The 23712-nt window shown below is 34.6% G+C and overlaps 1 protein-coding gene and 1 non-coding gene across 2 annotated transcripts; both read left to right on the top strand.

Annotated features, from left to right (window-relative positions):
* The first annotated feature begins 474 nt into the window (after positions 1-474).
* TOMM20 (translocase of outer mitochondrial membrane 20) lies at positions 475-15860 on the top strand. The gene is made up of 5 exons (XM_074262433.1): positions 475-746; positions 5402-5448; positions 10950-11031; positions 12289-12431; positions 14170-15860. The coding sequence occupies exons 1-5, from the start codon at positions 626-628 to the stop codon at positions 14212-14214; spliced, it is 438 nt and encodes a 145-aa protein (XP_074118534.1). The 5' UTR covers positions 475-625; the 3' UTR covers positions 14215-15860.
* LOC141542045 (small nucleolar RNA SNORA14) lies at positions 1562-1697 on the top strand. Its single transcript, XR_012482050.1, has one exon. It is a non-coding gene; the product is annotated as a small nucleolar RNA SNORA14 (small nucleolar RNA).
* Positions 15861-23712: the final 7852 nt, after the last annotated feature.

Below are 23712 nucleotides of genomic sequence, written 5' to 3'. Positions count from 1 at the left end.
TGAACTTCCGTGGAAACAGACCACCACCGGTGGCTTGGGAGTTTGGAGACTCAGATGTTCCGAGGAGAAAAAAAAAATCAACTGTTTAAATTAACGGTTATTCCGAAGCGTGAGGCAATAGTGGGTGGATGGGATCCGAAGGTCATTTCCCTAGCAGCGCTCCCCAGAAAGAAGCGCCTCATTAAAACAGCAAATATGCTTTAGAAAAAATTCTATTCATTCATTCAATAAACGTTTATCTAACAAACTAAATGCAAGGTAGGAACCCAGTAGATTGACCATCTGCAACATCTCTAACTCTCCCTAGACCTGGAACTTTGTCCCACGTGTTTGGATCACTTCCCACGTGATACCCAGCGTCCCGCCGCGCATGCGCGCAAGGGCAGCAGGACCGAAATTTTAGCTTTCTCCTCAGGCTCTGCTCTAGACGTCTAGGTAACGTCGCTTTTATACGACGTCAGAAGCGGAAGTGGGGCGCCAAAGGGTCCTTATTGTCCCTCCTGTCTCTTCCCCTTTCGCTGGCTCCGCCCTCGACAGGAGCGGAGCAAGCCGACTCTCCTGGCTTGGGGGTCAGCGGGGGACGGCGTCGCTGTTGCTATCTCCATCCCGAGCAGCAGCGATAAACATGGTGGGCCGGAGTGGCGCCATCGCCGCCGGTGTGTGCGGGGCCCTCTTCATCGGCTACTGTATTTATTTCGACCGCAAGAGACGGAGCGACCCCAACTTCAAGAACAGGCTCCGAGAGCGTGAGTGGATCCCCGCCCCCTCCTCCAGTTCCGTCCTCTGGTCGCACGCCTTCCTTCTCTATTCCCTCCACTCCACCCCACCCCACTCCGCGCTCGCTTCCCCTAACTACGTTGCCCGTGTGGGTGCGCGCCCGTTCGCTCTGCAGCGCCACGCACAGCTTAAGTAACGGGCGGGCCACGAGCGTGGCCCCTGCCTGCCCTCCGCGCACGTGCCTCTTGGGGGCTTCCGCGGCGGGTGCACCACGTTACCACGATTGCTCCTCTGGGCTCTCTCCTGCCCACTTTCTGGCGTGAGCTCCACACCCGGTTACCAGGGATCCACCTGGGCGTAAGGTGGGCGCAGTGAAGGGAACGGGGGTCCCCTGAGGCCAAGGTTACTTAATGGATTTGCCTTTGAAAGACTGCGCGGCCTCCACACCCAGGGGGAGGGAACTCGGAGGTCCCCGGTGCGGGGGTGGGTCGGAGGCGTGGAAGGCCTTGGCCTTGGCTGGGGGTGGAGAGAGAAGGGTCTGATCTTATCTTTGCTGCCTTCTATCAACCCTTTTGCCCTTTTGAAAGGTTAGAATTTTTTGTCTCCCTTGTCTTCCTCCCTCCGTGCTTCGTAGATTCCCTCTGGAGTTACTTTTACTTTTCAGACCTCTTCGTGTCGTTTTTTTTTTTTTTTTTTGGTCTCTTCCTCCCATTTATTTTCGTTGCTAACTCAGGTAATTTATGCTCATGTTTCTCCCACTGCCCGTGAGACTTAGCCCTGCTCAACGTTTCTGCAGGTATTGCGGGAGCTGAGATAGGCGGCTGAGGAATGTGCTAGTATCCAACAGCATTCTTAAACCCTCTTGGTAGCATTGCTGTAAACGCTTCCAAGATATGAGTGAATGCTACAGAAAATGCAGATTAATCCAAAATGCTAAGTATTTTCTTTTGACTTGGCGTTATTTCAGATCTGTGACAATTTTTTAGAAATGATGGGATGTTTGAGAATCTGATTTGGAGATTCCTGGGGTTGCAACTTTACAGGACCAGATTTGTTTGCAAGTTATATTTTTAAAATTAATGGAGTAGGATGCGGTTTTTCATTTAAAGTTATTCACAGGTATAAAATTATTATACAGGTGTAAAGTTGATGATCATTCAACTTCATAGCAATGGGAGTGGTGAACAATTTTGAAAGGTCATAATTTGTAACTTGTAGAACAGGACTGATTTAGTTTTGTGAAGATTAGAGTAGTTATTTTGTATATTTATCCCGACCAAAATTTAATTCTTCTCTTTATGTTCCTTCTTCTCCTTCCCCCAAAAAACCTGGAACCACATTTCAGACACATTAATTGGCATTATTTTTGTTGGCTTTGGTAGATTTGTGGAAATCATTTGATTTTGGGGTAGGATTAAATTCAGAACCAAAAGAGCTTTTCTGTACTTTAAAACCCTTGAATTATTGGTAGTCAAAAGGACTTTCTACACCTTTTTTCTTTCATTTGTTAAATAACTGAAGTTCATGCCAACAAGATTTGAAAGCTCTAGTTCTTGTTGTAAAACTAGGTAGAAAACCCCCACATTGAAAGAAGCCAAGAAACAGCCACTTTTTCACTTTTTGAATTCTTTTATTGAACTGAAAACAGAAGTCTTAACCTCTACCCCCTTCCTCACAAAAAACTTTATCATTTTTAAATTTCTCTATTACTCTCATTTCTGAAAAAAATAATCTCTCTTCCCTCCCTAACCTAATAAGCTGTGTGTGTGTGTGTGTGTGTGTGTGTGTGTGTGTGTGTGTGTGTGTGTGTGTGTGTGTGTGTGTGTGTGTGTGTGTGTGTGTGTGTGTGTAAACTTTAAGGTTTGCAGAGGCACTTTTTATGTATAGTATCTCATTTGAACCACACAGCAACCCTGCTAGATCGGTGCTGTTATCTTGTCTTCACTTTACTGATGAGGAAAGTTGAGAGAGATTAAGTATTTTATCCATGGACACACACCTTTAAAGCAGGCTTTGAACTCATTTCTTGATATTGGATTCAGCAGTATTATTCTTAGCAGCCTATTTAAAATAATAAAGGTGGTGGGGAGTAAAGGAAGCAGTTCAACAAAATTATCCAAATCTTATAGTATAATAATAGCTAATGCTTATATAGTGCCTGTGTGCCAGACACTGTCTTAAATCCCCTAACTTTGCTCTTTTGCACTTCCCCAGATCAAATAGAATAAAGTATTGTGTAAATTGTGGAGGAAAGATGATTTCAAATTTTGTAAAATTGGAGTAAGAAGGGACCTTAGGAGATCCAATGCTCTCATTTTAGATCTGGGGAGTGTCTTAGCCAAGGTCTGAAGAACCCAGATCTCTGTCCTGTGTCCACCACTATCTGCCCTATTAGCATTCTCCTGGATTTATTCCCTAGAAGAACACCCTACCTGATTGACAAATACAGGGGCCTTTCCCCACCCCTCCTTTCCCCAGTCTTGAACTTTCTAGTTTTTTTTTTTTAACACCATTGAAGTTTTCTTATAGTAGCTCTTGATTATTTTTTGTTCTCTTTAATTGCTTTACTGGCTCTTCATTCTTTTCTTTATCCCCTTAATGTGTTTAATTTCCTAAGCAGTATCTTTGGATGTTTTTATACTACCCTGACTCCCAAGGCTTCAGATTTATCACCTCAGTTAAATTAATTCCAAATCTAAATTCTCATTCTTGAGTTGCAGGCATCTCCAAACTACTTATATATCTCCATTTGAATGTCTTCCTAGTACTTCAAATTCAATATATATTCTATTTAGTATATCATATTTATCCCCCTAAAATCTAATGTTATTTCTCATTTGGTTTCTTTTTTTTTTTTTTTGGATGGGGCAATTGGGCTTTAAGTGACTTGCTCAGGGTCACTCAGCTAGCAAGTGTTAAGTGTCTGAGGCCACATTTGAACTCCTGATTTCAGGGGCCGGTGCTCTGTCCACTGCACCAACTCGTTGCCCCCACTTTGTTTCTTTTTATGGTATAGCCCTTCACTGAGTCACCCATATTTGAAATCTAGGGACTATCTTTGACTTAACTATTAACTTTCATCTCTCCTACACAGTTAAACTCAGTGGATTTTGAATGGTATCCTCTTCCGTTTCCACCACTGTAGTCAGGCAGTAGTATCATAATAGGTTTTTTTCTGTCTACTCTCCCTATCCCAACTGATCTTTCACTTACAATTTTTATGTATAACTATAGCTTTGTCTCTGTTCCCAACTCTTCGGTGTCATCTTATTTCCTATCAGGTAAAATTAATAATTCTTTGTCTTTGGAACACTGCTTACTTATAAATTCCTTCCATTCTAGAACCACTCTATCTTTCTTGCCTTAGCTCATTTCATTCTTTAGATATTCTAACCAAACCAGGATAGCTTTGACTTGCTAACACATTGAGCCTCCATTCTCTTCATTTCAACAGTTTACTTGTTTGTGATAGATCATGTTGGGAGTAAGTTTATAAGTCACAGATGAAACAGTCCCTGGCATCAAGAACCTTATATTGTATCGTGGAAAGAGTGATATATCCAAATAAGTATTTTATAATCTAGATAAAGATTAGTATGTTTTCTACCCCAGTTCTTTTTTTAAAGCTGTTGTCTCTTCCTTAGGGAATTTTTAGATTGAGATGAAAAGTAAGGACTGGACAAAGGCCAGAGAAAAGGGGAAGGGAATAAGCATTTACAGATAGCTTGCAGTATTTCAAGCACTACTAAATTCTTTATCAATATTATCTCATTTTATCCTTACAGCCTCCCTGGGAGGTAAGTGCTGCTGGAGTTTAGCACTGGAGTTTTTTAGAGTTAGCAAAGTGAAGCAGACAGCGGTTAAGTGACTTGTATAGGGGCCATACAGGGTGTCTGGGCTTTCAGACTCTAGACTGTAAATGTAGGTTGTAAGCCTTAAAACAATTCAGTGTATGTTAGCTATTCCTATTTATTAAATTTTTTAATTTATCCATTTGTTTATCCAAGTTGGCATCTAGTTCAGCCAATTTCCTTATTTTCTATTAAAACACCTTAAATGTGTAATATGAGTAATTATTCCAGTTCTGTAGAACCATACATGGTTGATAAATTCTTGTCTAATCTATTATACTTACTACTCAGTATATCAGTTTACTCTCAAGTAATTTTGGAGTCGGTCTTTGGGTGACATTGGTAACCTCTTTACATAATAGTAATTATATTGCTTTTCTTAGGTTAATGTTGCTTCAGACATTCTCAAATGATACTTAAACCTGGCTGTTAGAGTCTATGTGTCAGTGTTGCTGAACATGGTATATGTAACTCATTTAATACTATGGTTACATCTTGATTTTTTGAGCTGGTATAGATCAAAGAAAGAAGGGGATTCTATAGGATAAGTAGAAACATGTCTCAACTCCAGAACGTAATTATATATTCTCTTTCATATTTGTTTAAAAGCACATATGAATTAGGGTAATTCCTCAACTTTTTAGAAGTTAGATTAAATAGTTTCATGTACATTATCCTCTTTTGATCTTAACTCTCTTAAATAGGTTTTTGCAGATCTGAGCCTCATTTTACAAATGAAGAGACTGAGGCTTTATATAACTGTTAAGCATTCAACCATTGCTGATTAATCACTATTTTCATTGAAAAATGAACATGTATTAAATCTGTTGCAGGAAGAAAGAAACAGAAGCTTGCTAAAGAGAGAGCTGGACTTTCCAAGGTAATGCCAGTAATGTATACTTATACAGACTATGTTATGTAAAAATTATTAAAGTAGACTTTAAAATCCTCTTGCATGAATGTGTATTTTTTGGAAATATAGACATTTCAAAGTATTGAAATATAGAATTTTTAATAGTAATATCAAAGTATATTTTAGTATTTAGATATAGTAATTTATTTAAATCATTTAAAAAGTGAACTTGAAACCAAGTTTTTTATTTATGATAATCTACCTATACTAGGGTCATATTTGTGCATTTACTTGTTTCTTTGTTTTAACAAGTGTGGAACTTTATCCTCCATTAAATTGCTATTTAGATGTCTTATTATATCATAGCAATGATGACTTTTCAAAGACTGATCCTATAAATTCTTCCAGGTCCTATGAAACTGTATCTATTGATACATTATGTCTTTAAGTACCAACCTAGTAATCTTAAACTAATGAACTGCCTAGGTCCTTGAAGTACTGAAATAATCAAGACTAGATTTCCCTGATTTAATTTCACATACCAATTTTAGTTCCTCATTTCAACTTGTCAGTATTCTCTCATAAATTGATGGGTTTGATTAGATGCCTTCTTAACTGCTAATCCTGTCATCTTTGTTTTATGTATCTATACATTTGATAAGCATCCCATCCATCCTTCTTTGGTCATCATTAAAAAAGCTGGTGTGGACTGGGCTCAGTAATGAAGACATTGGTGTATGAGTTGACATTGATCGATTAATCAGTATTAGGGTCATACATAGGACCCTGGCTCAAATCCCAGATCTACTACTACCCTGTATAGCTTTGAGCAAACCACCTTTCCTCATCCTCAGTTTCTTCATTTGTAAAATAAAAAAAAAACATTTGCATTAGTTGATCTGTGAAATCTGCTTGCTTACCTGAATTAATCTAGTGCCTCATTTTACAGGTGAAAAACCTTAGGTTCCAAGAAACAAAACATGCCCTTGCTCAAGGTCTTACAGTAGGGCCTAGATTTTTATTACTATTATTTATTTGTTTATTTTTTTGCTGAGGCAATTGGGGTTAAGTGACTTGCCCAGGGTCACACAGCTAGGCAGTGTTAAGTATGAGACCAGATTTGAACTCAGGTCCTCCGGACTTCAGGGCTGGTGCTCTATCCACTGTGCCACCTAGCTGTCCCAGGAAAGAAAAATTAGACCTAAGTCATTAGAATTTGCTTTTTTTTGTTGGAAGGCTTAGAGTAGTCTGTGTGAAAATAATTTTTATTTATTTGGTAAAATATGTTTGAGGGTTACATTTATATAACAATTACATTGAGTCCTTTGAGCCTTTTCCTTCAAAAAATTTTAATAGGCAGATGGTGATAATGGTTATGACACTCCAGTGGTTACTTGTTTTGAGAGGCATGATGGAATATGTAAATTATAGAATCTGATTTGGAATGAACCATTAACAGCTATTTAGTTTAAACCATACCTGAACAAGCATATTCTATAACAGGTGTCAAACTCTTGCAAACAGCTGGCAAAACTTTCCTGAAACAAATTAATATTTTTGGGAAATATTTAATACAACAAACAAAAATAAAATAAAACATAGGTAACATTAATTTGAGGTTTTTTCAATCAATATATCCTAGACAGGATCATTTCTCTCTGAATTAGACACCATGCTCAATAAGTGAATATCCAGCCTTTATTATAAACCTCATGAAAAAAGGAACTTTTTTTTTTTTTTTTTTTTTTTTTTTTTTTTTGTTTCATGGATGTGATCATTAATTACACTTTTGAATAGTTGTGCTTTTCTACAGCTTCCACATATTTTCTTGTTTTTTCTCTCTTAATGAGAAACAAAAAAAAGTAGTTTAGTGAAAAAGAGTGCTAGAGCTATAGGCCCCTCTGGGTCTGCCACTTAGTCCTTCAGGTAGGTTCCATAAATCTATGATCCTATCGATATAATCCCTATTTCATTTAACAACCCTTAAATACTTGCTTTTTCCAGAGTTGCCACTGATCTTTTTTTATTGTCAACATTTTCTCAATACACATTCTTGATTCTTTTAAGTTTTAACACTCTTGATACTCTTTTTAGCTTCCTGGTTCTCCTATATATCTGATCAGTTTCTTTTGCTAAATTTGTATCAGAACTAGTGTCAGCGGTTTGGGATTCAGATACTACTATTGCCACCGACTTCCTGTCACTTCTTAATAAGTTGTTTAACATCTCGAGATCTTAGTTTTTGCTCATGTAAAATGAGGTTACTCTGGGTGATCTAAGATTCCTTCCAGCTTTAAAATCTGTGATCTTTGTAATATTTTTCTGTGTGTTCTTGGGACCTTTCCATTCATCACTTCCTCCTTGTTTGTTAAGAATTGGTTCTAGAATAAAATACTATTTGGTTCTTGGATGGGTAGCAAGAATACTTAGTGCTACTATGAGTACTTTTTCCCCCACTTGTTCTTTACTTCTCTTTGCATTCTTCTCTTTCCTCCCTCCAATCCATCCAATGAGCTGTTATCACCAGAAACTCCTTCCCTTTGGACTTTCTGGTGCTTGAGGGCCTATAGGACTTAGATAAGACTTTTGGAATGGAGGACAGCTACATTTTACCTTTTCCTGCCAGACTTCCTGAAGTCCTTTGGGTTTTACCTTCAGCCTTATCTCCACACCTCACAGAACTGTAGGACCATCAAGTGAAGCTCCTGAATGTATGTGGACTATTACCTATAGCACAAAATAAAAACTTGAGCTTGAAATTTGATGCTATCAGTCTTAATCCAATCTTTATTTTTAGTCTTCATATCATTCGCTTAGACATACCCATTTTGGCTAAACTCTGAAATATTTGTTGTGCTGTGCATTCAATGTGATGTCTTCCACTGTTGGGTTTTTATTTATTTTTATTTGCTTCTAATACATTTCTACCTAACAGAGTCTTCTGACAACTCATCTCATTCATATTTATCTCCTGAATAGCTTCCTGAATCCTTATTCTTGCCCACATCTTCCAAATGAATTTTTTTTCCTTCTCACATTACTTTGAATCTCCCCTTTTTTCTTATCACTTTTCTTCCAGCATACTTGTGTACTAGTTGTCTCTCTTCCCCTTCCCCCCATTATAAATTGCTTGAGGGCAGGGATCATTTTAGTATCTCCAGATTGTGCTTCATGCTTAGTAGGCACATTGTTTTAAAAAAAAAAAATCTTGACCATCTCTCTTCCCTTATACTACTAAGTTAGAGTATTCTGTACTTAATTCTTAATCTTTTGCAATCTGTTTTCCACTCCTACTAGTATGGTAAATTTGTTTTCTCAAAGATGACCAATGACATCTTACTTGTTAAATATGCTAACCTCTACTTCTCAACTCCCTTGATTTTTTTATTTTATTTTATTTTTTTGTAAATTTTTATACTGTTGATCACTCCCTTACCCTGAATATTCTTTCTGGGGTTCTACTCTTCATTGATCTCCCAAGGTTCTGAGTCTGGATCCATAGATGTGGTAATGTTCTTTATATAAAAATTCTAAATCAACTTTCCCACCTTTCTTTGCCAACACATTTTCAGTCTTACTAGTGCTGTCATGTTTTTCTGGTTGTGTTTGCTCATTATCTCACATTCTTCCTCTTTTCTTCATTAATACTGCTGCCACCCTAATTCATTTCTTATTAATTAATTGAACTATAGTTTTCCTTCCCTCTATTCCCTTTCTTCCTTCAATCCATTTTCCCCACATAGCTATAACAATAATTGTATGTATAGACTTGACCCTGGCATTTCTCTGCTTTATTGCCTCGAGGCTTAGATAAAAATCTAGCCTGTTATTTGCACTTCTTAGATTCTGGGTATAACTTTAACCTTTTTAGTCTTATTCCTATATTATTCCCTTTAATAGTCTCTTCATTTCCACCAAATTAGATTGCTTACAAGCCATCCTTGAAATAGCATCATGCTGTTTGTCATCTTATTTTTATACATACACACACACACACACACACACACACACACACACACACACACACACACACACACACACATTTATTTATTTATTTATTTGCTATGGCAATTTGTGTTAAGACTTGCCCAGGGTCACACAGCCAGGGAGTTTTAAGTGTCCAAGGCCAGATTTAAACTTAGTTCCTCCTGATTTCAGGGCTGATGCTCTATCCATTACACCAACTAGCTGCTCCAAGGTTATATATTTTAATGGGAGAAGACAACCTGTAGAGTTGGTAGAAGATCTCTACAGAGTAGGTAGAAGATAATCTGAGATCAGGTAGCCCTAGAGCAATGAGAACGTAGGAGAGACTTCCTATAGAATGTGAGAATTGAACTGAGTCTTGGAAACAACTCCTGTCTCCATGCATTTAGGTAGACTGCCCCTTTCATCTCTGCTTAACTACAGTGTACAGAGTATCTTCTTGTGGAGACTTTCTTGATACTTGATACTACCCCCACTTTAAAATAATCCCAGTCCTTTTAATTTTCCCAGAGCACTTTAGGTCTTTCTTTTGCTTCCATTATGTCGCGCTTTGTATCATGCTCATCTTTCAACTTGTTGTGCCCTACAAACATTTATTTAATTTTTATAGTTGGAAAGATAAAAAATATCAAAGTGAGAGATCCTTCCCTGAAGGAGGTTTTATTCTATTGGGTGTTGCAATTGATTCACAAATAAGTAAATAGAAGATACATAAAAAACTAAATTTAAGATAATTTCAGGGGTTGGGGTTAGGTTCCCTAACAAAGGGAAAAAATGAGTAAGATCTCTTAAAAAGACATGGGGCTTGGGTTTCAGGCTCCTTGAGCAAGTACTGTGTCACAATTTTTGACACTGTACCTTGGACATTCTACATGCTCAATATTTTTTGGCTCAAATACAATATTAGATATATGATCAACTTTTGTGACCATTTAGTTTAATGACCTCTTTTAGAATGAGAAAATTGCAAATTCAGGATTGCTCTGTGATTTACCTTAGGTCACATGGGTTTAGCATTTAAATTTCATAACTGCTTTATTGGATTATGCTGACGTTTTTAGACCCTAACCAGTTAAGGAGCCTTTAACAAAATACTTTATACAGTCATAATGCTTTTAGAATTAAAAAAAATCAAATTAATCATTTACTTTCAAGGGGTCTTCTGATAATCTGCATTATTAAATATCTTTGAAAGTAATAATTTTTAAAGAGATTAGTTTTTAATTTGCACAAATGAATTAGAAGCCTGAGTTTTCCTATGTAAAACTGATTTAGTTGACTCGCATTTTTATAGCACTATTAGAACTGATAAATGGACATTTTTCTGAATCCATTTGTAAAGGTTCTTTTTGAAAAAAAATCTATTGATAGCACTGGAAAAAATAATTTTTTCCTTTTTTAAATAACTTTTTCTATAATATTTTGTTCCAAATTTTATTGAAATACATGTGTACATATATATGTAAACATATATATATATATTTAAAATATTGGTTACCTATTTTGATAGTTTGTTAAATTAAGATCTTTTTGCATTATAGTTACCTGATCTTAAAGATGCAGATGCTATTCAGAAGTTCTTCCTTGAAGAAATACAGCTTGGTGAGGAATTACTAGCCCAAGGTAAATATCACCTAAAAAAATCATATTTTTTTCATTATTATGTTGTATTCAAAAGAGAATCGTAGACTATAATAACTTACTGTGTTTTAGAAGTACCCATATGATTATCTGAAAAACCCATGAATGGGACTGGTTTAATTTTCTTTAAATCACTATTATCTTAAACTGTGGTTCACATTTAATAGGATCTTGAATTAAGAGAAAGAAGGGTTTATTAAGGATCATGTCTAGGTTTATTAAGGATCATGTCTAAATTTTTTGTAGTTTAGTTGAATTGCTTAAAGTTATACAACTGTTAGGTTTCTGAGGTGGAAGTTAGATCTTTAGGCCTTCACTTCCATTGCTACAGAATGTCTAACAAAGTTAACATTAAACCACTAATTTGACCACTTAGGCAAATTCTGATCTACCCATATTATCCATTTTACAATATCTGGCCCACTTATCTCTACCTTGTCCAGATTAACAGCTTGATTTACTGCAAGATGTGGTTAAAATAATGATTGTAGAACTCCCCTTTTGAAAATTTGCTATAATGGATAGATCACTGGATTTGGAATTGGGAAGACTGGTTTGACTTCAGCTTCAGATACTTGGTAGCTATGAGACCCATGGATAGTAATTAGCTCTTTTGAGATTTGGTTTCTTCATCTGTGACATGAAGACTGCATTTCGAAAGTCTTTTCCAACTCTATATATCTATAAAAGGGAGTGAAGTTAGATACCATGAAAAGTTATGGTAGTGGGACTAACAGGGAGAAAAAATGAAGGAGGAATGTTGACATAAGTTTTAAAGTACTTAAGAAGCTTACATATACAATTCACATTTATTTAAAATTGTTGTTTAAAACAACTCCCTTTTCTTTCCCCCTTGCTCTAGAACTAGTGTGATAAAACTTGAGAATAGTTAAAATTGAATTTATAATTCACATACTTTTTATACCCTTTTTTTTAAAATTAAGGTTTTACTGACAAGTTTCATCACAATTAGCAGTCTTGAGATAATAAACATACTTCTTACTCTTTTCTTGCCAACTTCAAAATGTAATTGATATGTGACAGTTTCACTGTATTCAGAAAATTAGGATAATATTGTCCTATGAGATTTATTATAATAGAATTTTATGAAGAATGAGATCTTAGAAAATTCTTTTGCTTGAAATATAGCAATAAGTCTTGGCTTTGAATTTGAAGATTATGATTTTGGGAAAGATTTTGCAGGTTTCATAATAGCATTTACATAAAATTCCTTTATAGGTGAATATGAAAAAGGTGTTGACCACTTGACAAATGCCATTGCTGTGTGTGGGCAGCCACAGCAGTTGTTGCAAGTTTTACAGCAAACTCTTCCATCACCAGTATTCCAAATGCTTCTGACTAAGCTGCCAACAATTAGCCAGGTAAGAAAATGGAATTTTCTGCAGAATTTTAGATCATTTCGATTTGAAAACTAAATTTCATAATTTTGGAAATTGAACTTTTATATGTCTTCCTATTGAATCTAGTTAAGTGATGAAATTCAACCATAGATTTGAAATAATACTATATTTGTGTGTGTGTGTATACACACACAGTCACACATACACATCTTAAATCCAGTTAGGATTATGAACTTTTCTTACTGTGTAATATTCACCACTACTAATCACTAGAGAATAGTCTCAACCTAACAATTTAGTAACTAGGAAGAATGATCCTTGAAGATCATTTACCTTTAAAAATGTTCATACCAAAAAATTTTATTTTTTTTCTTGATAAAGTTATGTTGGGCTATCTTCGTATGCTGAAAATTATAGCCCTTGTGTATTTATAACTAGCATACTTTTGTTGGTCAGAATACTCCCTCTGATTTTTACCACATATACTTAGAGGGTCAGCTATAACTGATAGGTTTTATACTAGCAGTTGTATCATCATGGTACCACTGTAAGAGTATATGTTTGTCTAGTGATAATTTTTTATTTTTTTAGAAAAAGTATACATTTAGAATTTAGAATTCATATCATGAAACATAAAAGTCAACCTTTTTCTAAGTTTCTAAGTAGCCTTTACTTGGTAGTGATAAATATGTAGTAGGTGGGAAGAGACAGAGTCTTAATGGGTAAGTACCTTCTCAGTGGCTTTCCTAGCTTTAAATTTTGTGGGATAGGAGCTGGGGACCAAGTAGGACCTAGTAAACAAAATTCCATGTGTAAAGGGCTGAAACTCTGAATCAGACGAGAGAGCATTTAAGGCTGCCTATTCAATGAGATGATGGCTCTCCTCATAGTTGGTACAGGCCTACTGGGGTGTAACAAACATGAATTGTACATGCAAGTAGTGATATAAAAAACAATATGAATCAACATGGCATTGTAAAAGATTTCCAGAAGTCCTAGGAGAGTATGTAAATAACAATTACACATATGCCTCCTTCAGCAGCCAAGAGATAGTCCAAACCAATCTGTTGTTCATTACTATATGTGTAAGGGAATCCAATGATCCCTGCAAGTTTTTGAAGTCCTGCAACAGTCTTATTACCATGGACTTAGAGAATCGAAATTAGGGTAAGATTTGTTTAGACCTTATTCATAGAGGCTTATGGTATCAAAAGTTAAGTTATAGAAAATTTTTACAACAGTGTATGTGTTAAGATAACTTTTGTTTTTGGTATTACTTATACCTAGTGGTATCATTTCCCTATGAAATTTGTCTTCCTCCTTTTGGAATAAATATTTGAGGTTGATTTTTATTTTTGTAGAAGGGTAGAATATTAAAAACTTACTATAGATGAAAACTAAATTTCTTTGTACAAATATTGACTTGTGTAAGGGATGAATTTATAATCTGTGGTGTCCAGCCTTTGTAACAAATATCGCTTCTCATTTTCTACTTTCCCTTAATTTTAATGTAAATAATTTAGGGGCAGGTCAGTTCTGTTGGTTACAAAGTGGAAAAGCTGCCATGTGTTGGTAGGCATTTTCAAGTGGAAATAGCTTGGTTATAATTACAAAATACTGCATCCCATTTTTAAATGTCACAATAATTTCCAGATACCTGGAAAAAAATGTGTTTTTATTATATGTAGATGGGCTTAATTTCTTTAGTGTGAACTTATATATATATATATTTCCCTTTTTTTTTTTTTTCCCTCCATAGAGAATTGTGAGTGTGCAGAGCTTGGCCGAAGATGATGTGGAATGAGAAATATGTCAGCATAATAAAATCTTAATTAAAAAAATTTTAAATAATTCTTAGCCCAGAAGATGAGCAGCAATGGGGGAAAAGGGCAAACATGTTAGTTATGGACTATGTATTACACTGAAATCTACCAAAGTTAATTCTAACTTTGTGTGGGTAGGTTTGCTTGGATTTTATTTATTTATCTTAGTGAGAAGTGTATTTTGATAAAAAAAAAAATAATAATAATAATAATAATTTTTTTTTCATTTTATAAATACACTATGAATTATCTAAAAATCATTAATTTCATTTGTCACTAAAATATGCATTTGTAAGATACATATGACATGACACTACTACATGTTAAAATACCCAGTGCTCATTTTTGAAAAACAAAAAAGGCAATAAAAAGAATTCTGCAGTCCATATTAGAAAGCTAATGGGTGGATTTGGTTTATCTTGGTAAATTTTATAGCAAATTAGACACAACTGATAAATTTTTTTTTTTTAATTTACCAAAGTTAAACTGTGAAGTCACTCAATGTGAAGTATTTCCTATTCACAAAGATAATCATGGATATATTTAGGAGATATTTTTGGTATATAAAATAACAACTATCAACAACAACCAAAAAAAACCCCATACTTGGTAATTATTTTATTTAAGACAAGCTTATGAGTCCTGGATATTTATCTTGTAATTCAGTTATCGGAAAGAGTACTGAAGTTGTAACAATCAAGAAACTGGTGGTCTAGTTATGTTTGTTCTGCCACTAGCAGCTGTGATTGTAGGACAGACTCCCTTATCATAGAATCCCTATAAAATGAGAAGTTTTTAAGTAATCGAGTTCTTTTCAAGTCTATGATTGTCAAAACCACTTAGTTATGTTTTCCCTATGTGTTTGTCTTACCGGTCACATATTATATGTTCTAAAATGTTTTTTGCCTATTACCCTAAAGAGTTTTTCTTTTTAATTTAAAAATTAGTTGTGGGGGCAACTAGGTGGCGCAGTGGATAGAGCACCAGCCCTGAATTCAGGAGGACCAGAGTTCAAATCTGGTCTCAGACACTTAACACTGCCTAGCTGTGTGACCTTGGACAAGTCACTTAACCCCAGTTTCGGGGGGGGGGGGGGATTAGTTGTGAAGGAAAATTTTTATACAATTGGCTATCCAAAAGTAGAGTAGTGGAGTATCTCAGGATATTGTGAATTTCTCATTATTGGAGATCTTTAAATTGGAGGACTGTATGACTTTTCTTGAAATTCTTTTTCAGGTTTGTGTTGGATTAGATGATTTCTAAAGTGAATTTTCCACTTTTCAAACCTGATACTATGTCATTTTAGGGGAAGTTTAACTTACTCCTTAACTTCTTCCTTGCACTTATCTATCTCTATGGTCTTTATTCATTTCTCTTCCTCAATACCTTCAAATCTTTGATTTACTTTCTTGAACACTAACACATGGTTGGAAGCTTTTTCAGAGAGGGATTGAACTGATCAAGCTCCTTTTCTATTTTCATATTCTATAGTCCATATTCAAACCCAGTTTGAAAACTAAAGCCTAGAATCTGAAAATATTGGTATATTCCACACTGAACACTGTCCTTAAGTCTTTCTGAATTTATAGACTTCCCAATAAAATTTGCCATGACATGTTCATGAAAATTTTCTTTTAAATTTTAAATAATGCTTTCTTGAATGATGTACTCTAGGTTTATAGAAATGAGAATCTTGTGATCAATTTTTAGTGATGATTTGGTGGCTAAAAGTGGGAGAGAAGAAGAAACCATTTTTCCAAGAATAATAAAGCTTGTGAGGAGCAGCTCCCCTACCTTACTGATCTGAGTATGTTAAAGAAGTGCTGTTATGAATATGCTGCATTTAATTAGAGGAAGAGGGTTGCTACTGAAAGCTAAGACAAGCAAAAATACAGGGGAAAATGAAGCATCATAGAAATATAGAGTGGAGCATTGAAAGAAGAAAAATCTATATTTCCAAATTATAGAAAAATTGCTTCTCTGTAGTGTTGGGTTTCTATGATGGGAGTTCCTTACATCAGTGAAATCAGTATTTCAAAAACAAAAAAACTCCAATCCTTTATTTCAATCAATCCAAACACCCCTAAGTTAAGGGAAAGGAGCAACAATGTAATAAAGTTGGAAATACAAAAGTAAAGAATTATCCATGTTCTTGTGACATCAATGTCCCATAAAAGTAGTCATTTGGATTTGCTATTTTTTATGCTGAAAGGTAAATAAATTGAAGAATTTTTTAGTGAACTGATATAGCAGCATCTTCCTTGTTTATTCACTGAAGAAACGAAAAATGAATTTTTAAAAAAATTTATTTTATTATAGCTTTTTATTTACAAAACATGCATGGTTACTCTTTCAACATTCACCCTTGGAAAACCTTTTCCAAATTTTCCCCTCCTTCCCCCCACCTCCTCCGTTAGATGGCAGGTAGTCCAATATATGTTGTGTTAAAATATGTTAAATCCAATGTACGTATACGTAGTTATACAGTTACCTTGTTGCACAAGAAAAATCGGATCTACAAAGAAAGAAACCTGAAAAGGAAAAATAAATGCAAGCAAACAATAACAGAATGAATGAAAATGCTATGTTATGGTCCACACTCAGTTTCCATAGTCCTCTCTCTGTGTGTAGATGGCTCTCTTCATCACTGAATAATTGGAACTGGTTTGAATCATCTCATTGTTGAAGATAGCCACATCCATCAGAATTGATCATTGTATAGTCTTGTATAATAACCTGGTTCTGTTCAGTTCATATAAGTCTCCAGGCCTCTCTGAAATCCTCCTTCGTCGTTTCTTACAGAACAATTAATATTCTATGACATTCGTATACCATAATTCAGTCATTCTCTAGCCACTACAAGAAGGGCTACTGCAAACATTTTTGGACATGTGGGTCCCTTTCCTTCTTTTAAGATCTCTGCAATACAAGCCAAGTAGTAACACCGTCATAGGATATATAGAGTATATCAATATATCAGTTGTTGCACATTCTTTCCAACATTCATCATTATCTTTTCCTGTTATCTTAATCTGAGAGGTGTGTAGTGTATCTCAGAGTTGTCTTAATTTGCATTTCTCTGATGATAGTGATTTGGATCACCTTGAAAATGATTTTTTTTTTAAAGAAGTAAATTATAATTGTATTTTTTGGGGTAAGTCACATGTGTCATCAGATAACGAAATATTTTTGGTGAGAATATCTGATCTTGAAGGTGTAGAATGATGCAATTTTATGAAACCCTAGGTAGGCCATTCTGTCAATGTCAAAACCTATTAAGTTCAAGTGAATCAAACGTGCCCTTTTCCTATGTCCCACTTACCCCCTTTAAGAAAAAAAATTTTTTTTACAGAACATACATACTTGGATAAAACTTAGAAATGGGAAGTCAATGAGCTTTCAGAGATGGACAAAGTTTCTTTGGACAAAATATTTTCATTTAGACACTTGTTTACTTGGAAGGTAGAATTGGTCTGTCAGGTAAATTTAGCAGTCACTCAAATGGAATATACTATTTTTACCACTACCACCACTATATCTGCTTTTGTTACATTATTTAACCTATAGACAAGGGTGTTTCTCAGAACATAAAATGTTATAGGAATTTCAAGATTGTTGGTTTATTATATAAGCACTATATAGAATTTTCAGTCTTTTAAAAGATGGATTTTTTTTAATGTTGCTTGTGCCTCAAGCTGTTAAAAAAAAAAGTAAATATTAAAGGGCTTAGACAAAATTTGTGGTCCTCGTCTTTGCAAAAGTGTCTATTTGGCATTTGAACAATGTGGCCAGCCCATTGGAGTTGCAGAAGAGTTTAATGCTTGGCAGTGTAGTTTGGGAAAGGATTTAAATGTCTGACATCTTATTGTGTCAGATGATCTTCAGAATCTTCCATAAACAATTGAATTGGAAGTAATTCAGCTTCCTGGCATGGGACTAGTATACTGTCCAGGTTTCATTGGCAAACAGCAGTGAAGTCAGTATAGTGTTTCTGCAGATCTTCACTCTACCTCTTCACTTTTCCTTTGGAGCCTATAAATACTGAGCTAGCTCTGACAATGTGTATCAACCTCATTATTCAGTGTGGACATCCCTGGAAAAAATACTGCCAAGGTAAGTGTATTTATCCACAGCATTCAAAACTTGCTGTAACTGATGATTCCACATATGGATGATATGGTGTGCTGGCTGATGGAGTACCTGTGTTAGTGTTAATTGTTAGGCAAAAATTAGCACAAGCAGCATAGAATCAATCCCTACTTGTACCTCAGCTGCAAAAAAAAAAAAAAAAATTTCTGCAACGCTCCCTTTATTTGACTTACAGCCTTTTCTAAGTTGAAGAATTTACCATTAAATACAGTAAGTTGACCTTGGTGCTTTGTCCTCATTGAAGGCATTTGACAATATGACTGATCACATGCTAAATTAACTCATGGGAGCAAGCACATAAACTTGTTTAACTTCATTGGTGATTGGGAAAACCTGAGCATCCATTAAGTGGAACCCAGCAAGCATTCCATTGTGAAATTGACATATAATGTCAGGCAATCAAATTTTGTCAATTTCCCATAAACCCCCATGAGAGTATCAAAGGCCTCAGTCATTTCTACAAATGTGTAGAGATCTCTGCTGGCATTTCAGGAGTTGTTAGGCAGCAAATGCTATAGTCATTGTCCTTGGACCCCTTATGAAGTCACAGTTGCTTTCAGGTAAATGACCATCTAGGTGAAGGATCAGCCAATTAAGGAAAACTGGCAAGAATCCTGCCAGCAAAGACTAATTGCAAAGGAGTCCCCTTTTCCTTAGTTGTCACAGGAGAATATTTTTTTTAAAGCATTTTATTTTCAAAATATGCATAGATAATTTTTCAACATTAATTCTTGCAAAACCTTGTGTTGCAATTTCCTCACTCCCCTGGATGGGAAGTAATCCATTATAAGTTAAACATGATAAAAATGTTAAATCCAATATATGCATTCTTATATACAATTATCTTGCTACACAAGAAAAATTAGAGTGAAAATGCTATGTTGTGAAACCACATTCAGTTTCCATAGTCCTCTCTTAATATAGTTTTTCTTCACAAAATCATTGGAACTGGCCTGAATCTCATTGTTGAAGAATAACATCCATCAGAATTGATTATCATATAATCTTGTTGCCATATAAAATGATATCCTGGTTCTGCTCAATTAGTTAATATCAGTTCAAGGCCTCTCTAAAATAATCCTGCTGATTCTTATAGAACTATAGTATTCCATAACCTTTATATACTATAATTTATTCACCCATTCTCCAATTGATGGGCATGCACTCAGTTTCCAGTTTCTTGCCACAACAAGAATGGCTATCACAAACATTTCTGCACATGTGGGTTCCTTTCCCTTTGAGATCTTTTTGGGATATAAGCTCAGTAGAAATACTGCTGGATCAAAGGGTATGCACAGTTTGATAACTTTGAGTATGGTTCCAAATTGCTCTCCAGAATAGTTGGGTCAGTTCACAACTCCAATCACAATGTATTAGTGTCCCACTTTTCTCACATCCCCTCCAACATTCATTATCTTTTCCTGTCATCTTAGCCAATCTCAGATGTGTATTGGTGTCTTAATTTGCATTTTTCTGATCAATGGTGATTTAGAGCACTTTTTCATATGACTAGAAATGGTTTCAATTTCATCTGAAAATTGTTTATATCATTTGACCATATGCCAACAGAGAATGATTTGAATTCTTATAAGTTTGAGTCAATCTATATGTTTTAAAAATGAAACCTTTATCAGAACCCTTGAATGTAAAAATGTTTTCCCAGTTTATTGCTTCCCTTTTAAACATTAGTTTTTAATCAAAATTATCATCTATTTGGTGTTCAATAATGCACTCCAGTTCTTTGGTCATAAATTCCAGCTTTCTCCATAGATCTGAGAGGTAAACTATCATATGTTCCAATTTGTTATAATATCACTTTTTATGTCTAAATCACGAATCCATTTCTACTTTATCTTGGTATATGGCATTAGGTATGGTCAATGCCTAGCTTCTGCCATACTAATTTCTAATTTTTGCCTAGCAGTTTTTGTCAAATAGCAAGTTCTTATTATCCCAAAAGCTGGGGCCTTTGGATTTGTCAAACACTACATTACTATAATCATTGATTATTTTGTCCTGTGAACCTAACCTATTTCACTGATCAACTACTCTATTTCTTAACCAATACCAAATGATCTTGATCACTGCTTTATAAAACAGTTTTAGGTCTGGCACAGCTAGGCCACATTTATTTGCATATTTTTTCATTAATTCCCTTAAAATTCTTGACCTTTTGTTCTTCCAGATGAACTTTGTTATTTTTTCTAGAGCTGTAAAATAATTTCTTGTGAGTTTGTTATGGCACTAAATAAGTGGATCAGGGTATTATTTTCATTTTGATTATATTGGTTCAGCCTACCCTTGAGCACTTGATATTTTTCCAATTAAATAGATTTTATGTTATTTATATGGAAAATGTTTTGTAGTTGTGTTCATATAGTTCCTGACTTAGCCTTGTCAGATAGACTCCCAAACATTTTATATTATCAACTATTATTTTCAACGAACTTTCTTCATATCTCTTGCTACTGGATTTTGTTGGTAATATATAAAAATGTTGATGGTTTATATGGATTTCTTTTATATCCTGCAGCTCTGCTAAAGTTGTGAATTGTTTCTAGTAATTTTTTTAGTTGATTCTCTAGGGTTCTTTAAGTATACCATCATATCATCTACAAAGAGTGATAATTTGGTTTCCTCATTACCTATTCTAATCTCTTTTTCTATTATTGCCAAAGCTAACTTTTCTAATACAATATTGAATAGTAATGATGATAGTGGGCAACCTTGTTTCACCCCTGATCTTATTGGGAATGGTTCTATTTTGTCCTCATTACTTATGGTGGTTGCTGATGGCTTTAAGTAAATGCTATTGATCATTTTAAGGAAAAGTCCATTTATTCCTATACTCTCTGGTATTTTTAATAGGAATGGGTGTTGGATTTTATCAAATGCTTTTTCTGCATCTAATGAGATAATCATAGTTTTTGTTAGTTTGGTTATTGATATAGTCAATTATGCTAATAGTTTTCCTAATGTTAAACCAGCTCTGCATTCTTGGTATAAATCCTACTTGGTCATGATGTATTATCCTGGGGTGACTTTTTGTAAGATTCTTTGCTGATATTTTATTTAAGATTTTTTGCATCAATATTCATTAGGGAAATTGGTTTACAATTTTTTTTTCCCTCTGTTTTCATCCTATCTAGTTTAGGTGTCAGCACTATATCTGTGTCATAAAAGGAATTTGGTAGGATTCCTTTCCCTATTTTTTCAAATAGTATACATAGTATTGGAGTTAATTGTTATTTAAATGTTTTGTAGAATTCACATGTAAATCCCTCTGGCCCTGGAGATTTTTTCTTAGGGACTTGATTAATAGCTTTTTTCTATTTCTTTGACTAAAATGGGACTATTTAAATAATTTTTTTCCTCTGTTAATCTGGACAATTTATATTTTTGTAAGTATTCCTCCATTTCACTTAGATTATCAAATTTATTGACATAAAGTTGAGCAAAATAACTCCTAATTATTGCTCTAATTTCTTCTGCATTGGTGGAAAGTTCTCCCTTTTCATTTTTGAAACTAACAATTTGATTTTCTTTCCTTTTTCTAATCAAATTAACTAAAAGTTTATCTATTTTGTTGTTTTTTTCATAAAACTATTTCTTAGTTTTATTTATTAATTCAGTAGTTTTCTTATTTTCAATTTTATTAGTCTTCCCTTTTAATTTCAGAATTTCAAATATGGTATTTAATTGGGAGTTTGGGGCTTTTTAATTTGTTCTTTTTCTAGTTTTTTTTTGGTTAAAAGCCCAATTCATTAATCTAGAGATATAAAATTTCCCCTTATAACTGCTCTAGCTGCATCCCACAAATTTTGGTATGTTGTCTCATGGTATGTCATTCTCTTGGATGAAATTATTGATTATGTCTGTGATTTGTTGTTTCACCTATTCATTCTTTAGATTATTTAGTTTCCAATTCATTTTTGGTCTATTTCCCCCCTCCCCCTGGCTTTTTATTGCATATAATTTCTTTTTTTTTTTTTTTCTTTTCTTTTTTTTTTTTTTTTGCATCATGATCTGAAAAAAAGATTCATTTAGATTCATTTACTATTTCTGCCTTTCTGCATTTGGTTTTGAGGTTTTTGTGCATTGTGATCTGAAAAGAAAGCATTTACTATTTCTGCCTTCCTACATTTAATTTTGAGATCTTTATGTCCTAATATATGGTCAATTTTTGTATAGGTTCCATGAACCACCGAGAAAAACATGTATTTATTTCTGTCTCCATTCAATTTTCTCCAAAGATCTATCATGTCTAAGTTTTCTAAAATTCTAATTATCTCCTTAACTTCTTATTTATTTTATGGTTTGATTTATCTAATTCTGAGAGACCAAGTTGAGTTCTTCACTACTATAGTTTTGCTAAGTATTTCTTCTTGCAGCTCTCTTAACTTCTCTAGGAATTTGGATGCTATACTACTTGGTATGTATATGTATAGTATTGATATTGCTTCATTATCTATGATACCCTTTAACAAAATATAGTTTCCTTCCTTTTCTCTTTTAATTAGATGTATTTTTGCTTTTGCTTAATCTGAGATCAGGATCATTACCTCTGCTTTTTTTTTTTTTTACTTCACCTGAAGCATAATAGACTCTGCTCCAGCCTTTTACCTTTACTCTGTATGTTATCACTCTGCTTTAAAAGTGTTTCTTGTAAACAATATGTTGTAGGATTCTGGCTTTTAATCCAGTCTGCTATCCACTTCTGTTTTATGGGAGAGTTCATCCCATTCACATTCACAGTTAGAATGACTAATTCTGTATTTTCCACCATCTTATTTACCCCAAATTATGCATTTCTCTTTCCTTTCCCCTTTTCCCTCTTCCCCCGTATTTTGTTTCTGACCACCATCTCCCTCAAACAGCCTTCCCCCTTTCTTATGTCTTTCCCTACTGTATTTCAGTTTTCCCTTCTAGTAGCTTCTCCCTCTTTTCCCTTCTCCCCACTTCCTTCTTTGGTGAGAGAAGTTTCTCTGTGAAATCAAATATGTTTAATATTCTCTCTTTGATCCAAATCTGATGTACAATGTACATCCTCCTCCCTTCTTTACCTCACTTATAATAGGTCTTCTTTGCCTCTTCATGATGTAATTTCCCTCATTTAACCTCTATTTTCCTCTTTTTTCTAGTATAATCTCTTTTCCATCCCTAGTTTCTTTTTTCATATTACTACAATAAAATCAAATTATATCTGCACTCTTTAAATATACCCATATTCCCATAGCAGAGATATAGTTCTCAAGAGTTCTTTCCTTTTTACCTTTTTATGCTTCTCTTGAATTCTGTATTTGGAGGTCAGATTTTTTGTTCAGCTCTAG

This window comes from Sminthopsis crassicaudata, chromosome 4, assembly GCF_048593235.1.
Source record: "Sminthopsis crassicaudata isolate SCR6 chromosome 4, ASM4859323v1, whole genome shotgun sequence".
In the NCBI taxonomy this organism is placed as follows: domain Eukaryota; kingdom Metazoa; phylum Chordata; class Mammalia; order Dasyuromorphia; family Dasyuridae; genus Sminthopsis; species Sminthopsis crassicaudata.
Note: the sequence above shows the minus strand (reverse complement) of the source record. Positions and strands in the feature narration are given on the sequence as shown.

Excerpts from the sequence above, each read along its gene's own strand:
- TOMM20 (XM_074262433.1), top strand. The coding sequence starts at position 626 with ATGGTGGGCCGGAGTGGCGCCATCGCCGCCGGTGTGTGCGGGGCCCTC. Across the intron at positions 747-5,401 it reads CAAGAACAGGCTCCGAGAGC|GAAGAAAGAAACAGAAGCTT; the intron begins GTGAGTGGATCC and ends AATCTGTTGCAG. Across the intron at positions 5,449-10,949 it reads AGAGAGCTGGACTTTCCAAG|TTACCTGATCTTAAAGATGC; the intron begins GTAATGCCAGTA and ends TTTGCATTATAG.